The 15,712-nt window shown below is 36.2% G+C and overlaps 1 protein-coding gene across 1 annotated transcript; it reads right to left on the bottom strand.

The window, feature by feature from the left end:
• Nucleotides 1-319: 319 nt before the first annotated feature.
• On the bottom strand, nt 320-15,048 carry LOC137946173 (proteasome subunit beta type-1-like). Its single transcript, XM_068792385.1, has 7 exons — nt 14,873-15,048; nt 14,668-14,775; nt 12,103-12,184; nt 6,844-6,973; nt 6,627-6,769; nt 6,439-6,525; nt 320-616 (listed from the first exon to the last, which is right to left on the bottom strand). Exons 1-7 carry the CDS (start codon nt 14,920-14,922, stop codon nt 542-544), a joined length of 675 nt encoding a protein of 224 aa, XP_068648486.1. The 5' UTR covers nt 14,923-15,048; the 3' UTR covers nt 320-541.
• Nucleotides 15,049-15,712: the final 664 nt, after the last annotated feature.

Raw genomic sequence — 15,712 nt, 5'->3', positions numbered from 1 at the left:
ATGAAATAGAAACATTATCATGACAACTATATAAGATCAACAAATATGATTTACTCATCCATTCTGCCTTATCCTCCACTAACTTCATCTTTAATTTCTTTTAAATATTTATAAAGAACTTCCAGCCATAACATTTTCAGTCTTGTATTCTCTTTGTTCACTCCCACAACTAGAAGGCACGCATCAATGAGAAAAATTGTTCCCACATGACTACTCACATACATTTTCAAGTTTTACATAGGAACAGTTGAATTTTGCAGCTTGGAGTGATGGTAGTTTCACTACAGGGCATAAAAAATTTTGCTGTCATAAATCATTTTCAGACAGGGATGCCATCCCTTGACAAAATATTTACCTGAAATTTTGTTCTTCATTGAAGACAGAATCTTTAATAAATGCAAACCATGCAGCATAGTGCAAGTGAAATTGGAAAAATGTACTTAATAAACAGTATAATGGTATTAAAACTTAATAATACAGTAATAGTTATGAAAAAAGAGTACTGTTTGCTCCCGAGTAATCATCGAGCCGTAAAGGCTAACTAATCTTTTCTTAGTTCAACGTACTCACGACGAGTACCTCCAGCATTTACAACAACTATTTCTAATCTATCTCCCTGCAAAACAAAAATCATATCATGAAAATACTAAAAAAAGTAATGTTTAAATTGTAGTAGGAAGATAATTCAACAAGCAAGAGTGTAATCAACAAATAAGATTGCACCAAGTGGATTATCTGGCTAGGGATGGGGAAGAATCTTACCCATTCTAATGATATACGCTAACCACCAAATGTACAAATTGTAGACATGAAAACGGCCAGTTTGGCAAATGAAAATACTAGCCTCTACAATCTCAAAAGACAAGTCGCCATCATTTAGAAATGGTCACACTGCAGTGGGATTAACCAAAGCAGGAATATTGATCTTCTAAGGGTGCCCCATCTTTTGTAGTAATCAATTTGAATCGCTGAGTGACTGACTTGATTTGGACACTGAGGTTGCCAATATTTTAGTGATTTTGAGCTAAGATTCAGCATAGTCATCAGTTACAAAACCAGTATTAACAATTGTAAAATAGATAGAAGAAAGAGAAGAAAAGAGAGCGAAGAGGAAGAGAAAGCTGCAAGAAATCTCACTTTCATTAAGGGAAAAACTCAACCCCTAAACCTTTTTATTAAATAATTTAAGTGGGTTATTACAAAAAGACTCATATAGCCCTCATGACTTGCACGTCTACAGTAGCACATATGAAAACCAAAAATATCACACCTTTCTCCCTTCTACTATCACTTAAAACACGACAACATTAATCAAGTCTTGCATAATGACTAAAATACCTTTGAACTTTAATACTCCCCCTCAAGCTAGTATATATATATATATATATATATATATATATATCAAATAACCCGAGCTTGTTACAAAAATTACCAAGCCTCATTTTCCAAAGGCCTTTGTGAACATGTCTCCAATCTGAACTGTTGTCTTGACATATTGGGTAACAACCTTCCCACTTATCAAAGCATCACGATATGAAATGACAATCAACCCCTACGTGTTTGATTCTCTCATAAACAACAGAGTTACTGGCAATAAAAATTACTACTTGGTTATCACACTTTAGCACTATAGGATCCTTAAGAGGCAAATCTAAATTCTTTCAAAACTAATTTTACCCACATAAGTTCACTCACTGTTTGTGTCATAGCATGGTACTCAGCCTCTACACTCGAACAGGCCACAACATTTTACTTCTTGCTCTTCTAGCTCCTAAGATTTCCTCCAACAAACACACAAAACTCTGTTGTAGATTTTCTCTGTCTTCGAACCGACATAATCAGCATTGCCCACAACATCCAAGTGTACATGAGGCTTATAGAACAACCCTTTACCAAGAGCTTCCTTCAAATAGTGTATAATTCTTTTAAGCTGCTTCAATATGAACCTTGAGAGGATTTTTCATAAATTGAATCACTACACAGATTAGAAAAGAGATATCAAATCTAGTCATTGTCACGTCAATCAACTGACCGATTAGTCTCCTCTGAATTGTCTTGTCTTTAATAGGGACTCTCCTCATCAAACACATTATGACCAATTGTCATAGGTGTCTTGACCGGTCAAGCTCTGAGCAAGCCATACTCATATAACATGTCAGTGACATATTTTCTTTGAGATAACACTACACTTTCCTTACTCTGGGCTCCGCGGTCTGAAAATGTGCTCTGAGATACTTGACTTCTTCAATTCCTTTAGTGTCACTTCCGGAAAACACAATATCATCTACATATATCACTAGTACTACAACTCTGGAAGACCTATGCAAAACAAACATGGGGTTCACAATAGCTCCTTGTAAAGCCAAACGACATAACCACCTTATTGAATTTGTCAAACCACACCCTTCGACTTCCCTTCAAACCATAGATAGATTTATTCAATTTACACACCTCCCCATTCTCCCAATGAATAACAGTCCCAGTAAGTTACTCCATATAAACCTCCTGCAAATCACCATATAGAAAAGCCTTTTTAATATCTAACTAATATAAAGGTCACCCTTTCTTCATGGTAATAGAGATTAAAATCCGAACAGTACTCATTCTGGCTATTTGACAAAAAATATCAAAAACATCCACTTCATAAGTCTGGTTGTAGCATTTGGCATCCAAACGTGTCTTATAGCGTTCCACCGCACCATCCACATTGTATTTGATTGTATAAACCCAACAGCAACCACAACAACCAGATCTGTAAAAGGATTGACCAAAGTCCAAGTTTATCTAGCCAAAAGGGCATCCATTTCTTCATCTATAGCCTTTTCCCACTTTGGTGAACACAAAACATCATGTACTTAAGTAGGAAAGAAATACTAGACAAAGACACAACAAAGGACAGAAATTTAGGTAATAATCCATGAAACGAAACATATTTAGATATAGTATGTCGTGTACCTTTTCTATGGTAAATTGGAAGATGCAGGTAATCAAAGATAGGAAGCACACGTGGAGGAAAAAGGTTTGGGTGAATCAGTAGTGAGAGAATCTTGTATCTGAGTGGGGCACATTGCTAATTGGTTTCTTGATAACAACTTTTCGACTGTGATACTTGTAATGGTCTAACCGAAGATGGAGAGACATAAGCAATGGAGTTATCCATCACATGAAGAGGGAAGGGAGATTTAACCATGATAATATTAACAGAAGTACACTCTGAGACTCGGAAAAATATGGTGTACCTTCAAAGAATGTCACATTTGTAGATATAGAAGTCTTCTTATGTTGGGGATCATACCATTTATATCCTTTTTTGTGTGTATAGATAACCAAGGTAGATACATTGAATAGCATGAAGAGATTATTTATCAATAGTAGAGCAGACTGAATGAACAAACATATCAAGCAAAAAACACGAGTTACTTCAAACAATGTACTAGGTCTAAGTACCTTTATAGGCACTCTCCCCCTCAAAACCAAAGAAGCTATTCAGTTAATCAAGTAGCATGAATTTAAAATGGCATCTCGCCAAAAAGATTTGGGGATATTCATCTAAAATAGTAGAGTATGTGATACCTCTAAGAGATGTCTATTGTTTCTTTCTACAACCCCATTTCATTGGGAGGTGTGGACACTTGAAGATTGATGAACAATTACATGACTAGCGCAAAAAGACGAAAATTGACGATCCATGAACTCAAACCCATTATTTGAGCAAAATTTACTGATTGAAGCACCAAATTGATTTTGTATTTCATTGAAAATTTTAACAAATACATCAAAAACTTCAGACTTCTCCTGAAAGAAGCACACCCAAGTCATTCAACTGTAATTATCTATAGAAGTTAAAAAATAGTGACAACCAAACACATTGGCAACCCTACATGGGTCCCATACATCTAAATGAACTTTTAACTCTGACTTCTATTTGACAGAAATGAACTTCTATGGTACTTTCCAAATTGACAAGACTGATATTCAAAGGATAATTTGAAGGCAAAGAGGGAAGAAGTTGATGTAACTTTAAAAGAGATGGATGTCCCAATTGTAAATGCCACAAGAAAAGAGTCACAAAGCCTAAAATGAAGTAGATTGGAGTTGAGGAGCAACATCCAAGTAGTAAAGCCCTTCACTCTCATGCCCAAAACCAATCCTCCTCATCTAAATCCTAAAACAAAACTAGAAGGAAAAAATGTAATAGAAGAATTTAAGGATTTGTAAGTTGATTAACTCATAATATATTAACAAGAAACTTCGGGACATATTGAGCAGTAGGCAAGGAAAGCTAACGAGTAGGATGAACCGCACCTTCACCTTTAACAAATGAGGGTGATTCATCTGCCAACTTAACAAACTAACAAGATGAAGAAGAGGATAAATTAGAAAACGTAAAGGATATACTTGACATATGGGCCGATGCCCTAGATCAATAACCCATGGAGGCACAAGTGACACATAAAGTGCAGGCGAACCTGATATCTCCAAAGTGGCATCATTGGACGATGTGCTAGCCATAGGAGGAACAAAAAAAGTGGTGGTAAATTGTCCTAAGCACTATAGCAGTTTCTGAATTTCATCCTATGAGATGCTAGTCCCCTAATCACTTCAAAACATGTCAGCACCTTCAGAAACACTCAAGTTGGCCTAAGCTGGTTTTCCAAATTTATCCCAACACTTATATGAACTGTGATTAGACTTGTTACAATGTACACACTTCTTGTCTCCACGACCACCACTATCACAACCACATTTTATACCTCCCCCTCGTCCTCGAAATGACTCAGATTGAGAGGAGGTGGAGAATAAGTTATGGGCAACAGCATCTGTACTTTTAGTTTCTCGACTTCCCTTGGACAAGACAACACTTTCAGCAATAATAACTCAGTTATATGCTTTTTCAAGGGTACAAACATCGTTATCAGCCAACATTTGGGCACACAATGCATCATAATTTGGTTGAAGACCTTCCAAAAACCGGGCAGCCTGAATTTGGCCTTCCTTCCCCCTAACCTTAGTAGGATTATTGTAAAGGGATGAAATACTGCAATCTCTTATAAAACTCCAAGCATCTCCATAAAATACTCTGTAGCAAATTTTTCTCCTCTACTCATGCTGAAAAACTTCACATACAATTCATGAATTCGGGAGAGATTACTTTCTTGAGCAAAAACTGACTCAAAGAGTTTTCCGCATGTCCTAGGTTGTATCACAACTCATAACTTGATCATTTACATGGGCTTGAATATAAAAGTCTGAATTTGGCGATCTTTTGCCTTCCAATCCTCACTCATAGGCTTAGAGGGATCACCACAAATATACTCTGCCTTCTTTTTTGCAATCAAGAACTTCAGGACAGCTCTAGTCCAATTTTAAGTAATTTGATCCATTCAGCTTAATGGAAATCAGAATGTAATCTTTGGTCTTTGCAGATTTTATTGTCTTAGTAGGCATAATAACTTCACCTGCATCAGTCATAATCACACCCAAAAACAGAAATCCAGCACTAATAACACTATCAAATAACCCCCACAGAAATTAACCACAGACCTACTTACACTGGGAGGATAACTAGTCTGCACAAACTACTGTAGACCCACAATGCAGATGCCCAACTAGGGTTTGGAGAGTACACAATTCCAGCAACTCAATAGGACCCAAAAACACTTCAATTACTTCCAACAATTCGCAATCTGCAACTCCAACACATGAACCTGTCTACACAGGCACTCCTGTGCACCAGAACAGGTGATGCAGGCACAGGTCTCTTGTAGACCTTACTTCAACAATTCATCCAACCTAGAAGGAACACAGATACAAATACCAACTGCTTTACAAAGCAGCACAAGCCATTAATCCTTACATTATGGCACAAATAAAAGAAAAACACTAAACTTTAATCTCAATCGGCAGAAAAGAAACAAGACAAAGCCTGGTGAGGAATCACAAGCTTGAAACACAGGGGGAGAGAGAGAGAGAGAGCAACTTAAAACTCCTCTTCTATGGATAAAAAGCTCTAATACCATGTATAATTGATAGAAGAAAGAGAAGAAAGAAGGAAATAGAGAGTAAGGAAGAGAAGGCTGTGAGAAGTCAAGAAACTCAACCCCTAGACCTTTTTATTAAACTACTTAAGTGGGTTATTACAAAAAAGACTGATATCCCTCATGACTAACACATTTACAGAAGCATATGTACAAAGCAACAAATTTACACCTTTGTCCCTTCAAACTATCACTTAAAACAGGAAAATAGTAAATCTAGTGACTTAACTACTCACATGTGTGTGTAATAACTAAAACACCCTTGAACTTTAACAAATATATTATATCTTCTAAGGACCCTGACAGATCAATGCATGAGGAATAAGAAGATTATTACTTGCAATCTAGCTATCAATTTCCATAGATCGTTCTTATAATATAATTGCATTTGGAAACTTACAGTCTGAATATCCCTTTCAGCTGCAGATGCAAAAACATCTTTTACAAGATCAACTGCCTCAGATTCTGAAAGAGGAGTTACAGCATCCTGCAGAGGAAATTGGGCATTGAACTACAGCTTTTCCAACAAACTTAAAAAGTAGATTGCAGAAGAATAAATTAAGATCTAACACGTTAGAGTGTTTTTACCTTTGCAGGAAGCAAGAGGGGACTGGGAGATTTTAGTTGGTTGTCTAAGACAGGTATTATGAGGGTAGAACCAGAACCTTGGGAGCTATATCCAACTCTCTCATATGACCCAACAGCATCATATGTGAAAACACAGCCCTTCCCTGAAAATTTAAAAATTAGAAGTGCAACAAAATAATGCTACCTGTTAGAAATATATTCAATGCTTAACCTTTACCTTCATTATCTAGGCCTCCTAGCACATTGAAAGCGTAATAAGGGAAGAATCTTTTGTAATACAGAGTATTGGAGAGCAGCTGAGCCATTGCAGGACAGCTCATCTGCTTGTTATGTTGATGCTGATAGATCTTCAACACCAAAAAACAACTAGAGATCAGTACAAGATTTAAAAGCAAGCAACTGAAAGTAAAATAATTCGTCTTTTTAAAAGGTAAATCACAAAGATAAAAAATATGTTGATAACTACTTGGCAATTGAGAATCTCCAATGATTATTGGTGGGGACATCAGTATGCCCATGGGGCTCCAGTGGACCCACCAATTATTGTTGAAATTATTTATTTTTATAATCCCTTTTATGTTATTTTATTTTATTGTTAGTATGTCTTTCCTGATTTTACTGGATTTGATCATATATTGATCTTATCTGTTTTGAATTTTAAATTTCAATTATAGTTATTAATGGGTTGTAACAGAATGTTGAAGACAGTTTTTGAAGATGGATTAATAATTTTCTCTCTTGGTTTTCTCTTCTTCTCCCTTCTCCTTCTTCTTCTCAAGTCTTCTTCTATCTTTCTTCTTTCTTCTCTATTTTCTTTTCCTTTTCCTTTCTAATTCAGCTGCTAATCGATATTCGCATACATCAACTAAAATCACACAATCATCCCGCATCGATTTGGTATCAGCATTGAAGATCCCTTCGGCGAGAACTCGGCTCAGACTTCACAGCTACATGTAGCCGCTTGGTTCTCCATATCCTTTTGTCGAGACAAAAACAAAGCACCCATCGAGACTCAATCCACCATTGCCGACAAACCGTCCAACAGAAGATTTGAAGCAATGCCATTTCTTTCTTTTCAAACCTACTCCTGAACCCTCGCATAGCAAACTATTATTGCCAATTGAGAAGCTTACAAGCTTCTCCTCTGTCAGTTGGCTTTCCTTCACCAACCCTTATCGGCCATCCTACCTCCTTCCCTAGCCCCAAATCCACGAAATAGCCGACGCAATGAACAACCTAACCATCAGCTATTGCCGCTGGACATTCCTGACCTCCACCGACACTTCTAACGGCACACCGTGCCCCCCCCCCCCCCCTTCCCTCATCACTTCAATCAACGGCATACAACAAATCCGCCACCCACCGACAACTTTGCAATGCCCAAGTACCAGGTCCTAACACAATCGTCACCCACAGTTGCCATCCTGACATCACCGATCATCAACCACCAGTTCTGACACATCTCTCCACCATTGGAACTGCCAACCCCTACCGACGCTACAAAACTCCTTATGTCTTCAATTTTCCGCCGAAACAGCCGCACGCTACCATACGCTGGAACCTTCGTCGGTGCCGTCAGCCACCTACGTCGCCTTTGCTCTTCGCTGGCGCCAAACCGGGTTCCTCTGCAAAACTCCAAACTCCAAGAACCATACTCCATCCAATAACGAGAGAATTGGTGGGGACACCAGTATGCCCATCGGGCTCCAGTGGACTCACCAATTATTGCTGAAATTATATATTTTTATAATCCCTTTTATTTTATTTTATTTTTAGTTTATCTTTACCAATTTTATTGGATTTGATCATATATTGATCTTACCTGTTTTGAGGATTTAATCATATATTGATCTTATCTATTTTGAATTTTAAATTTCAATTTTAGCTATTAATAGGTTATAACAGCATGTTGAAGGCAGCTTTTGAAGATGGATTAATAATTTTCTCTCTTGGTTTTCTCTTCCTCTCTTCTCCTTCTTCTTCGCACGTCTTCTTCTATTTTCTCTTCCTTTTCTTTTCTAATCCAGCAGCTAATCGATATTCGCATACGTCAATTAAAATCATGCAGTCATCCCACATCAATTATCAATCAACAAAAAAAAGAAGTGCATTCTAAGCTGGTCAACTACAAGAAATATTTGGGGGCGGGGAGGGTAAGGGTGAGACTTGAACTCAAAACATCACACTTAAACCCTCCATGTGACCATTAAACCAAAGGCCTAAGCTACAAATGTGAAACATTGCACAAACTGCAGAGCTAACTGTTAGTGGAACAATAGCTCACACTTCTGGGACAGATGGTTTAGCTATCAGTGGTCACTAATTAAACAGCTGCTCAATACAAGAGTGCTAACATCTGCTCCAATGCAAGAATGTCATTCCAAGTGAACAAGTTATAGATTAGAACAGCTTCTTGTGGCTTTACAGTTGGAACAATTTAAGAATTTTCACACCCAAATCTAAATTTAACAACCATAAGTTATTAAGGTAAAAATTGCAGCAATGTGATCATGGCCTCCATAAGTCTGGAATCACTATTTGCATCACCACCAGTATGCAGAGGCACACAAAAAATTTAAAAAGTGGCTCAACAACACAGACCTCCTAATTCACATACTCCAGGGAGGCCTTATGGTGCCATGCGATTGCAGCAAAACAAATCTGCATTTTTTTGGCTGGCGGCTGTGATCTCTTTACCTTTTATATTTTTTCCTTTTACAATAAAAATCCAGTGAATTTGTCAAAAATAATTTTTTGAGAAAAATATTTGAAATTTATCCAAATAACCAAGTAGAACTTGACCATTTTCTCCTATTTTTTGTATCCAAATCACCTCAAAAAAAGAACATCCTTGATAAACTTATATTTGGAATTAAAAATATAATAAAAAAAATTGAGAAAAATATTTGAAATTTATCCAAATAACCAAGTAGAACTTGACCATTTTCTCCTATTTTTTGTATCCAAATCATCTCAAAAAAAGAACATCCTTGATAAACTTATATTTGGAATTAAAAATATAACAGATCATTTGTGCTTGGCTTTTGTATGCAAAAGTTATGAAACCTAGACAGATATGCAACCAAACAGTCTATTATACCTAAATCCTTTGTCATTAACCGCAATTGCTGTATCAGGACAATTTCCATATACTCCACTCAAGAAACATGAAAGAGCTATGGATGTATCACAAAAACACCCTTCCGAGCTATCAATAAGCTAAAACTGTGAAATGAGAAGAAATTGGTTGAAAAAATAACTTATACCATCAAAGCCATTCCTTAGGAATTTTCGGTTTTCAAATAATTACTCAAATAGAATGAAAACTCATGATTGTATTCAACTGTAAGCTTCCATAAATGTCCAAGTTGTTCATCATAGAATATAAGGAACAAAGAATATCTATCAATCCAATATTTTACTTTTCAAAAAAAAATAAAAAAAATCTAAACCCACATTCAAACATTCATATTAATAATATTAACAAGTTAATATGTCAATTTTATTTATTAGTAATTCAAGGATAGAATATGGAAAGGTGTTTTAAAAAAAAAGGAAAGGATATTACTATTCAAAAATGTTACTCATAATGATTGAACCTAGTTCAATTATTCGGTCCATGCCAAATGACAATCTTTTGGCTACAAACAATTGCACTGAACAATAGTCTTATTCCAGTGAAGTTTTTTTCCAGGTAGTAATCCTCTCTAGAGGAAACAGATGGTTTAATTACACTAACCCCTCTCCCTCTTCCCCCCTCCCCCTAGTTTTAAATTTTCATTACATTCAACCCGTTGCCCTCTTTCCTTGTAAAAGATGACAAAAAAAACCCTAAATATTATATGCCTCTCACATCATATGAGCGAAATGGCCCCACCAGGTTAACATGGGTGTGCATAGCTTAGGAGAGAAACTTCGTGTATCCTTCATTAAAATAGTGGATCCACTTTTGCACCTATGATTTAAGGTCCATTTAATGTAGGACCACTGAAAGTGTGGTTCCACTCTTTTAAGACTGACTAACCTGACTTCAAACTACAGAGCCCATTTGATGACATCCACATCATAGCTGTTTAACACAAAGACAAATGGACCACTAAGATGCACTAAGAGGTCCATTATAAACAATGTGGTTCCACGTTAAAAGTGGGGGTTATACACTCATATGACATAAGAGGCATAAGAACCTTTTACTACAGATTTTTTTCTCCTTCTAAAAGAAGAGGCATAAGAACCTTTTACTACAGATATTATTTCTCCTTCTAAAAGAAAAAAAAAAGTAAGGGGTAGAGCATAATGAAATTTCAAAGCAAGGGGGTGCTCTGAAATCAATATCCAGAAATTTTGACCACAGTCATAAAAATAGGAAATGGAAACAAGAAATGAAACAACAAATGTAACAAAAAAATCTGTCCAAAACATAGAGTAAAGAAATGAATAGAGATCATCTGAGAAACGTCTATGAAACATTGAGAAACAAATAATAAATAGTTTAAAATTTGTAAGAAACAGATAGGAACACAACAAGAAACTTCCTATATATTCGGTGGTAAAAGACATAAGTAAATAATTAATGGTAAATTCTTTTGACAATAATCATCAAATAAAGTTAAAATATTTAATTAAAAACAATATTTTACTCTATGAATAACAATCAAACACTTCTTTTTTCATTTTAACCACTTAGCAGATTAAGTGTATTGGGACTTCAGCGCAATGGCCACATGGTTGGAGAAGAGAGAAGGGGGAGGGTCTAGTGTGATATCTTGGGTTCAATTTCACCAAGGGGAAGGGTATATAGTGTGCATGTGTAATCAACAGCTAAAAACAATTCAGGAAATATATAAAATAAGATTTCTTACCAAGTTCCAAATAAATTTAGGAAAAAGTTTCTTAGAAGTTGCAGAATTGTTTCTCAAGAATTTCCTTAAAAGTTTTTGATGGGTTACTCATTAAACTTGAGAGAAGTTTCAGTACAGTGTCCAAAATCAGTTTTCCAGGAAAAAAATTTCCCACTCTAATAAAGAGTTTCCAGTGAATATGGTTTTGATTGTAATTCACAATTTTCTAAAGGCAAGTGGAATTAACAAAAAAAAAACAACAAAAAAGAAAAAATAATGAAGAAATCAGATCAGGAAGTCTGCTTCCATCCAGAAACATATTTCTGCTATCCCTACAAAGGGTGGCTGAAGAACCAGTTCACTGCACAGGACAAACCCCATGCCAAGGTAAGAGAGGAAAATAAAATGGACTATCCATTTTGCAGCCAATGCTGTCCAAAGGCACCAAAAACTCCAGCCAAACCAAGACATATAAAAAAACAAAAGCAACATGTAACACTGTAAGCCTGGTCAGAACTATATGCACTTAAAATAACACAATAGATTTCACATAACACAAACATCATGAGATAACCATTGCAGGAAATTTACACAAACAAACAAGCAATTGTATCTTCAACTTACAGACAACATACCAAGTGTTTGGCAGCTAAGTTCTTTTGTAAAGCTCTAACATCAGCCTGAAATCCTGAGGAAGCCATCATAGATTTGTCCGCTCTACAAGAAGATAAAGCATACAGCATTTTTAATTTAACATGTACCTCCCAAGATAGAAAATAGATATATCCAAGCATTACTCACAAAAAGTAACTAAAACAAATCTATTAAATTTTTCAATATAAAGTTTGAACACGACTTGAAAGCAACCAAAAGAGCAGAAGGAAATATGGTTAACCAACTGAAGAGATGAATTACACCGGCACAAGAAAACACCAAAATGAATTGTAAATACTTTGTGATCTGCCTTACCTAATATCATGCCGAAGGTCTCCTTACCTAATAAGTAATTCATTTTGGGCAACCACCACCTCTATATAATCTCCCATTTCTTAATCAATACTAGGAAAGCAAATTTTCCAAGAATCAAGGACAGTCAATACTATGATATTAGGAATCTATTTAAAGAATATTCATAAGATACCACATAGATTTAGTCTAAGGTTATCTGAGACCTTTTGCAATGCCATGTACCACATATGCAATTTTTTGGGGGGAAAAGCTACAGGCGAGATATTATTAGTGTTTCCATTACAGTCTTTGCCTCGCCCATTTGCCAATCCAGTGCTACTTCTGTTTTCTGTCCTTTCCCCTAATTCCAAGGTCAAAACCCCTGTAAAAAGTCTTTTGAGATTTGAAGGTTCCAAAGAGGACGTCACCACAAATAAAGTTTTTCCCCACTTGCATAAGAAAATGCTAAAAGTGACAACAATAAAACACTTTGGACTAAAGGAAGATGGAGATGATGAACCTAAAACTTGATATAACAAATGCTGCTCAATGGACGAAATAGATGCGCCTTTCTGCCACACTATCTGCTGTATGAAGATATAGGATTGAAATAAAAAATGAAAAATAAAAGAAACAGGCAGAAAATCAAAGAATGGCTGCTAGGAAGGTTAGAGGGCCTCCAGAAAAAGCTCACCACCTGGAAGGGATGCCACTGTCATAGGTGAGTGCTATTATCCAGAAAGGTGCTCCTAACAGCTGCCACCAAATCTCTCGAATTGTTATTTATATTTTTACACAGCAGTTTTTTAACACAGAAAACAGATTTTCAAAGGCTCAAATGAGTAAGATAGTGTAACACCTAAGAAGGCCAAGTTTCAACATCATAATTAAAATTTGTAACAATTAGCTTCCAGGTCCAGATTAGTTAGAACTGAACCTCAAGAGCCACTTAGACAGGTATGGCCATTTCGTCATTTTAATATGGTGAATATAAGACCACCATGTGGCTTGGGCCTTCGGCTCCATGGTCACACAAGTGGGATTCTAGTGTGAGGTCTTGGTTCAAGTCTCACCAGGAGCTACGGGATGTGTACTCAACATTCAAAAAAATATCAAGATCAACATTATGCTTGGGAAGGCAGACCTCAATTGTGTGTAATCAACCTTCAAAAAAAATATCAGGACCACTATTATGCTTGGGAAGGCAGACCTCAATCCAATTGACCAAGTTGCATTAAACACTGTTTGAGGTTCTCTGCCAATAGTTGGAATATTGGATGCCCCTATCAGAATCTCGTCAGTGTTACCCTGGGCAACTATACAACTTAGGTTTTTCTCCTAAGTCCACAAGGATACTCTTCAAAAGGCTACTTTAAGCATGGCTTTAGTATAACATCACTGATCTCATACACCTCACTGAAAAAAATCAGCTGGACAACCAAAAAAATCTCATTCTCCTTGGACAACCAAAACAATTTCATTCTCCTTGGATTCTAGCTTATGTTAGATGAAATTTCTGATGTCTCCTCCAAATGAAGTGTTGAATGGAAGCATCTGCCTCGCTCAGCCAACAGCCTTGCAGGTTCTCTGCTAGAGGCAGAGTTTCCCTTTCTACAGACATACTGCTGTCAGGTATTCCCTTCCATTATAGATGTCATGCATTCTTTCATTTGATATAATAAAGCTATCAACGTTTTCAATAAATAATAATAACAATATTTTAAAAAAATTTAAAATGATAAAGTAATGGAATTAAATTATGAAAATGACTGATCTTGAAGCTTATCACTAGAAGAATAAGACTTTGATAGAGAAGATAGCTTGTCAGAAAGTATTTCAATGAGGGCATATAACACTCAAAATAATATCTGGTACACATTTTACATTGCCGTTTCTACTAAATAACTCCAAGGAGCTGAACAGCTTTGATCCGGAAGTATTAGATTTGATTGCTTTTAAATGAAGAAAGACTGGATTTAAGAGTCATGGTGATTTCACATCCCCCTCCCCCTTCCCCACGCATTCAATTGTACTTAAAAATTAAAAAATAAAAATAACAACAAAAACAACAACAGAAGAAGCAGAAGTACAAGCTTCTCCGGGAGAAGAGGATTATCAAAAGCATTCTATTGGAAAACCACTCACTGTTCATACGTACTAAAAGCAGTAAGGGCCTAGAGGCCTTATAATTACGACTCGATGTTATCAGAATATTGTATTTTAGGTTTGATTGTAAAGGATGAAAGCCGTACAGCTTGCATATTTTGGAATAATCACGTGTGAGGATGCTGTAACCTGTCGACATTCGCGTGTCCGCCGCGATGACACAATAATCTGCACCTGCAATCGCCACACATGTCCTGAAAGTAACAACCAGAAATCCAAAATAATTGGTGAGCTATCTTAAAGAAAGAGCAGCGATCAAAGAATGATCTGATCTAATACGCAACAGCTCACCCTCCATTGTTATCATACGGAGACCAGTTCGCGTGTTCCTTTGAAGCCATCGATCAAAGAAATAGTAGAAAGGATGTAGGGTTTGTGAAGAATCAACAGGTCGTTCAATTTGATTAAAGCGTCTCCCTCTTCGAGCCTTCTCAAATCTCGATGCCTTAAGCGCTACTCCAACTTCTAGTGCCAGGTTTCTCGACTCGGCCGAGTCATATGACCGAAACTCGACCATGTAAAAACACGACCCGTTTTAATGGGTGGAGAAAAGTCCCAGATCGGGATGGCTATGGATAATACACACAATTTGTTAAAAGTTTGATCACATTAAACTTTACTTGTTACCATGTCTTTTCGATTCAAACTCATGATCTGACTCAATCACTTACAAATTAGAGTTCGATTGTTTTGAGTTTTTAGGCAGGTCTGAAAGCCATCAAGCTTGAGTTGAAGTACAGGTCAACCCACATGACACATAAAAAAAGGGAAGGAGCCCTACTTCCCCTAACCTCTTAGTTAACATGAGAGCGAAAGAAGGGTAAAAAGAGGGTAGACTAAGGTTTTGTTAGTGTATTTTTTCAGAAACACCGGAACAAATATTTGTAGTAGAAATATATTTTCGGAGATCATTAGTGCCTCATGTTTTTTATAAATATTTTTTTAGTTATAAATTATTATAAAAAAATCAAATAAATTTCTAAGTAAGATGTTTTAGCCAATATGAGCTGAAAAACATATAGAAAATTTTTGAATAAGTATCTCACAATTGATGTTGTAATTCTTTTCGTACAAAAGTAATTTTCAAGAAAATTTTGTATTTGATATTTTATTTTACTAAAAAATTATCAA

This window comes from Aristolochia californica, unplaced genomic scaffold (assembly GCF_029961685.1).
Source record: "Aristolochia californica isolate CCGP_79_NKW_82.1479 unplaced genomic scaffold, dmAriCali1.0.hap1 SCAF_12, whole genome shotgun sequence".
NCBI classification, from domain to species: Eukaryota; Viridiplantae; Streptophyta; class Magnoliopsida; order Piperales; family Aristolochiaceae; genus Aristolochia; species Aristolochia californica.
The sequence above is the reverse complement of the archived record's forward strand: the minus strand, read 5'-3'. Positions and strand labels throughout refer to the sequence as shown.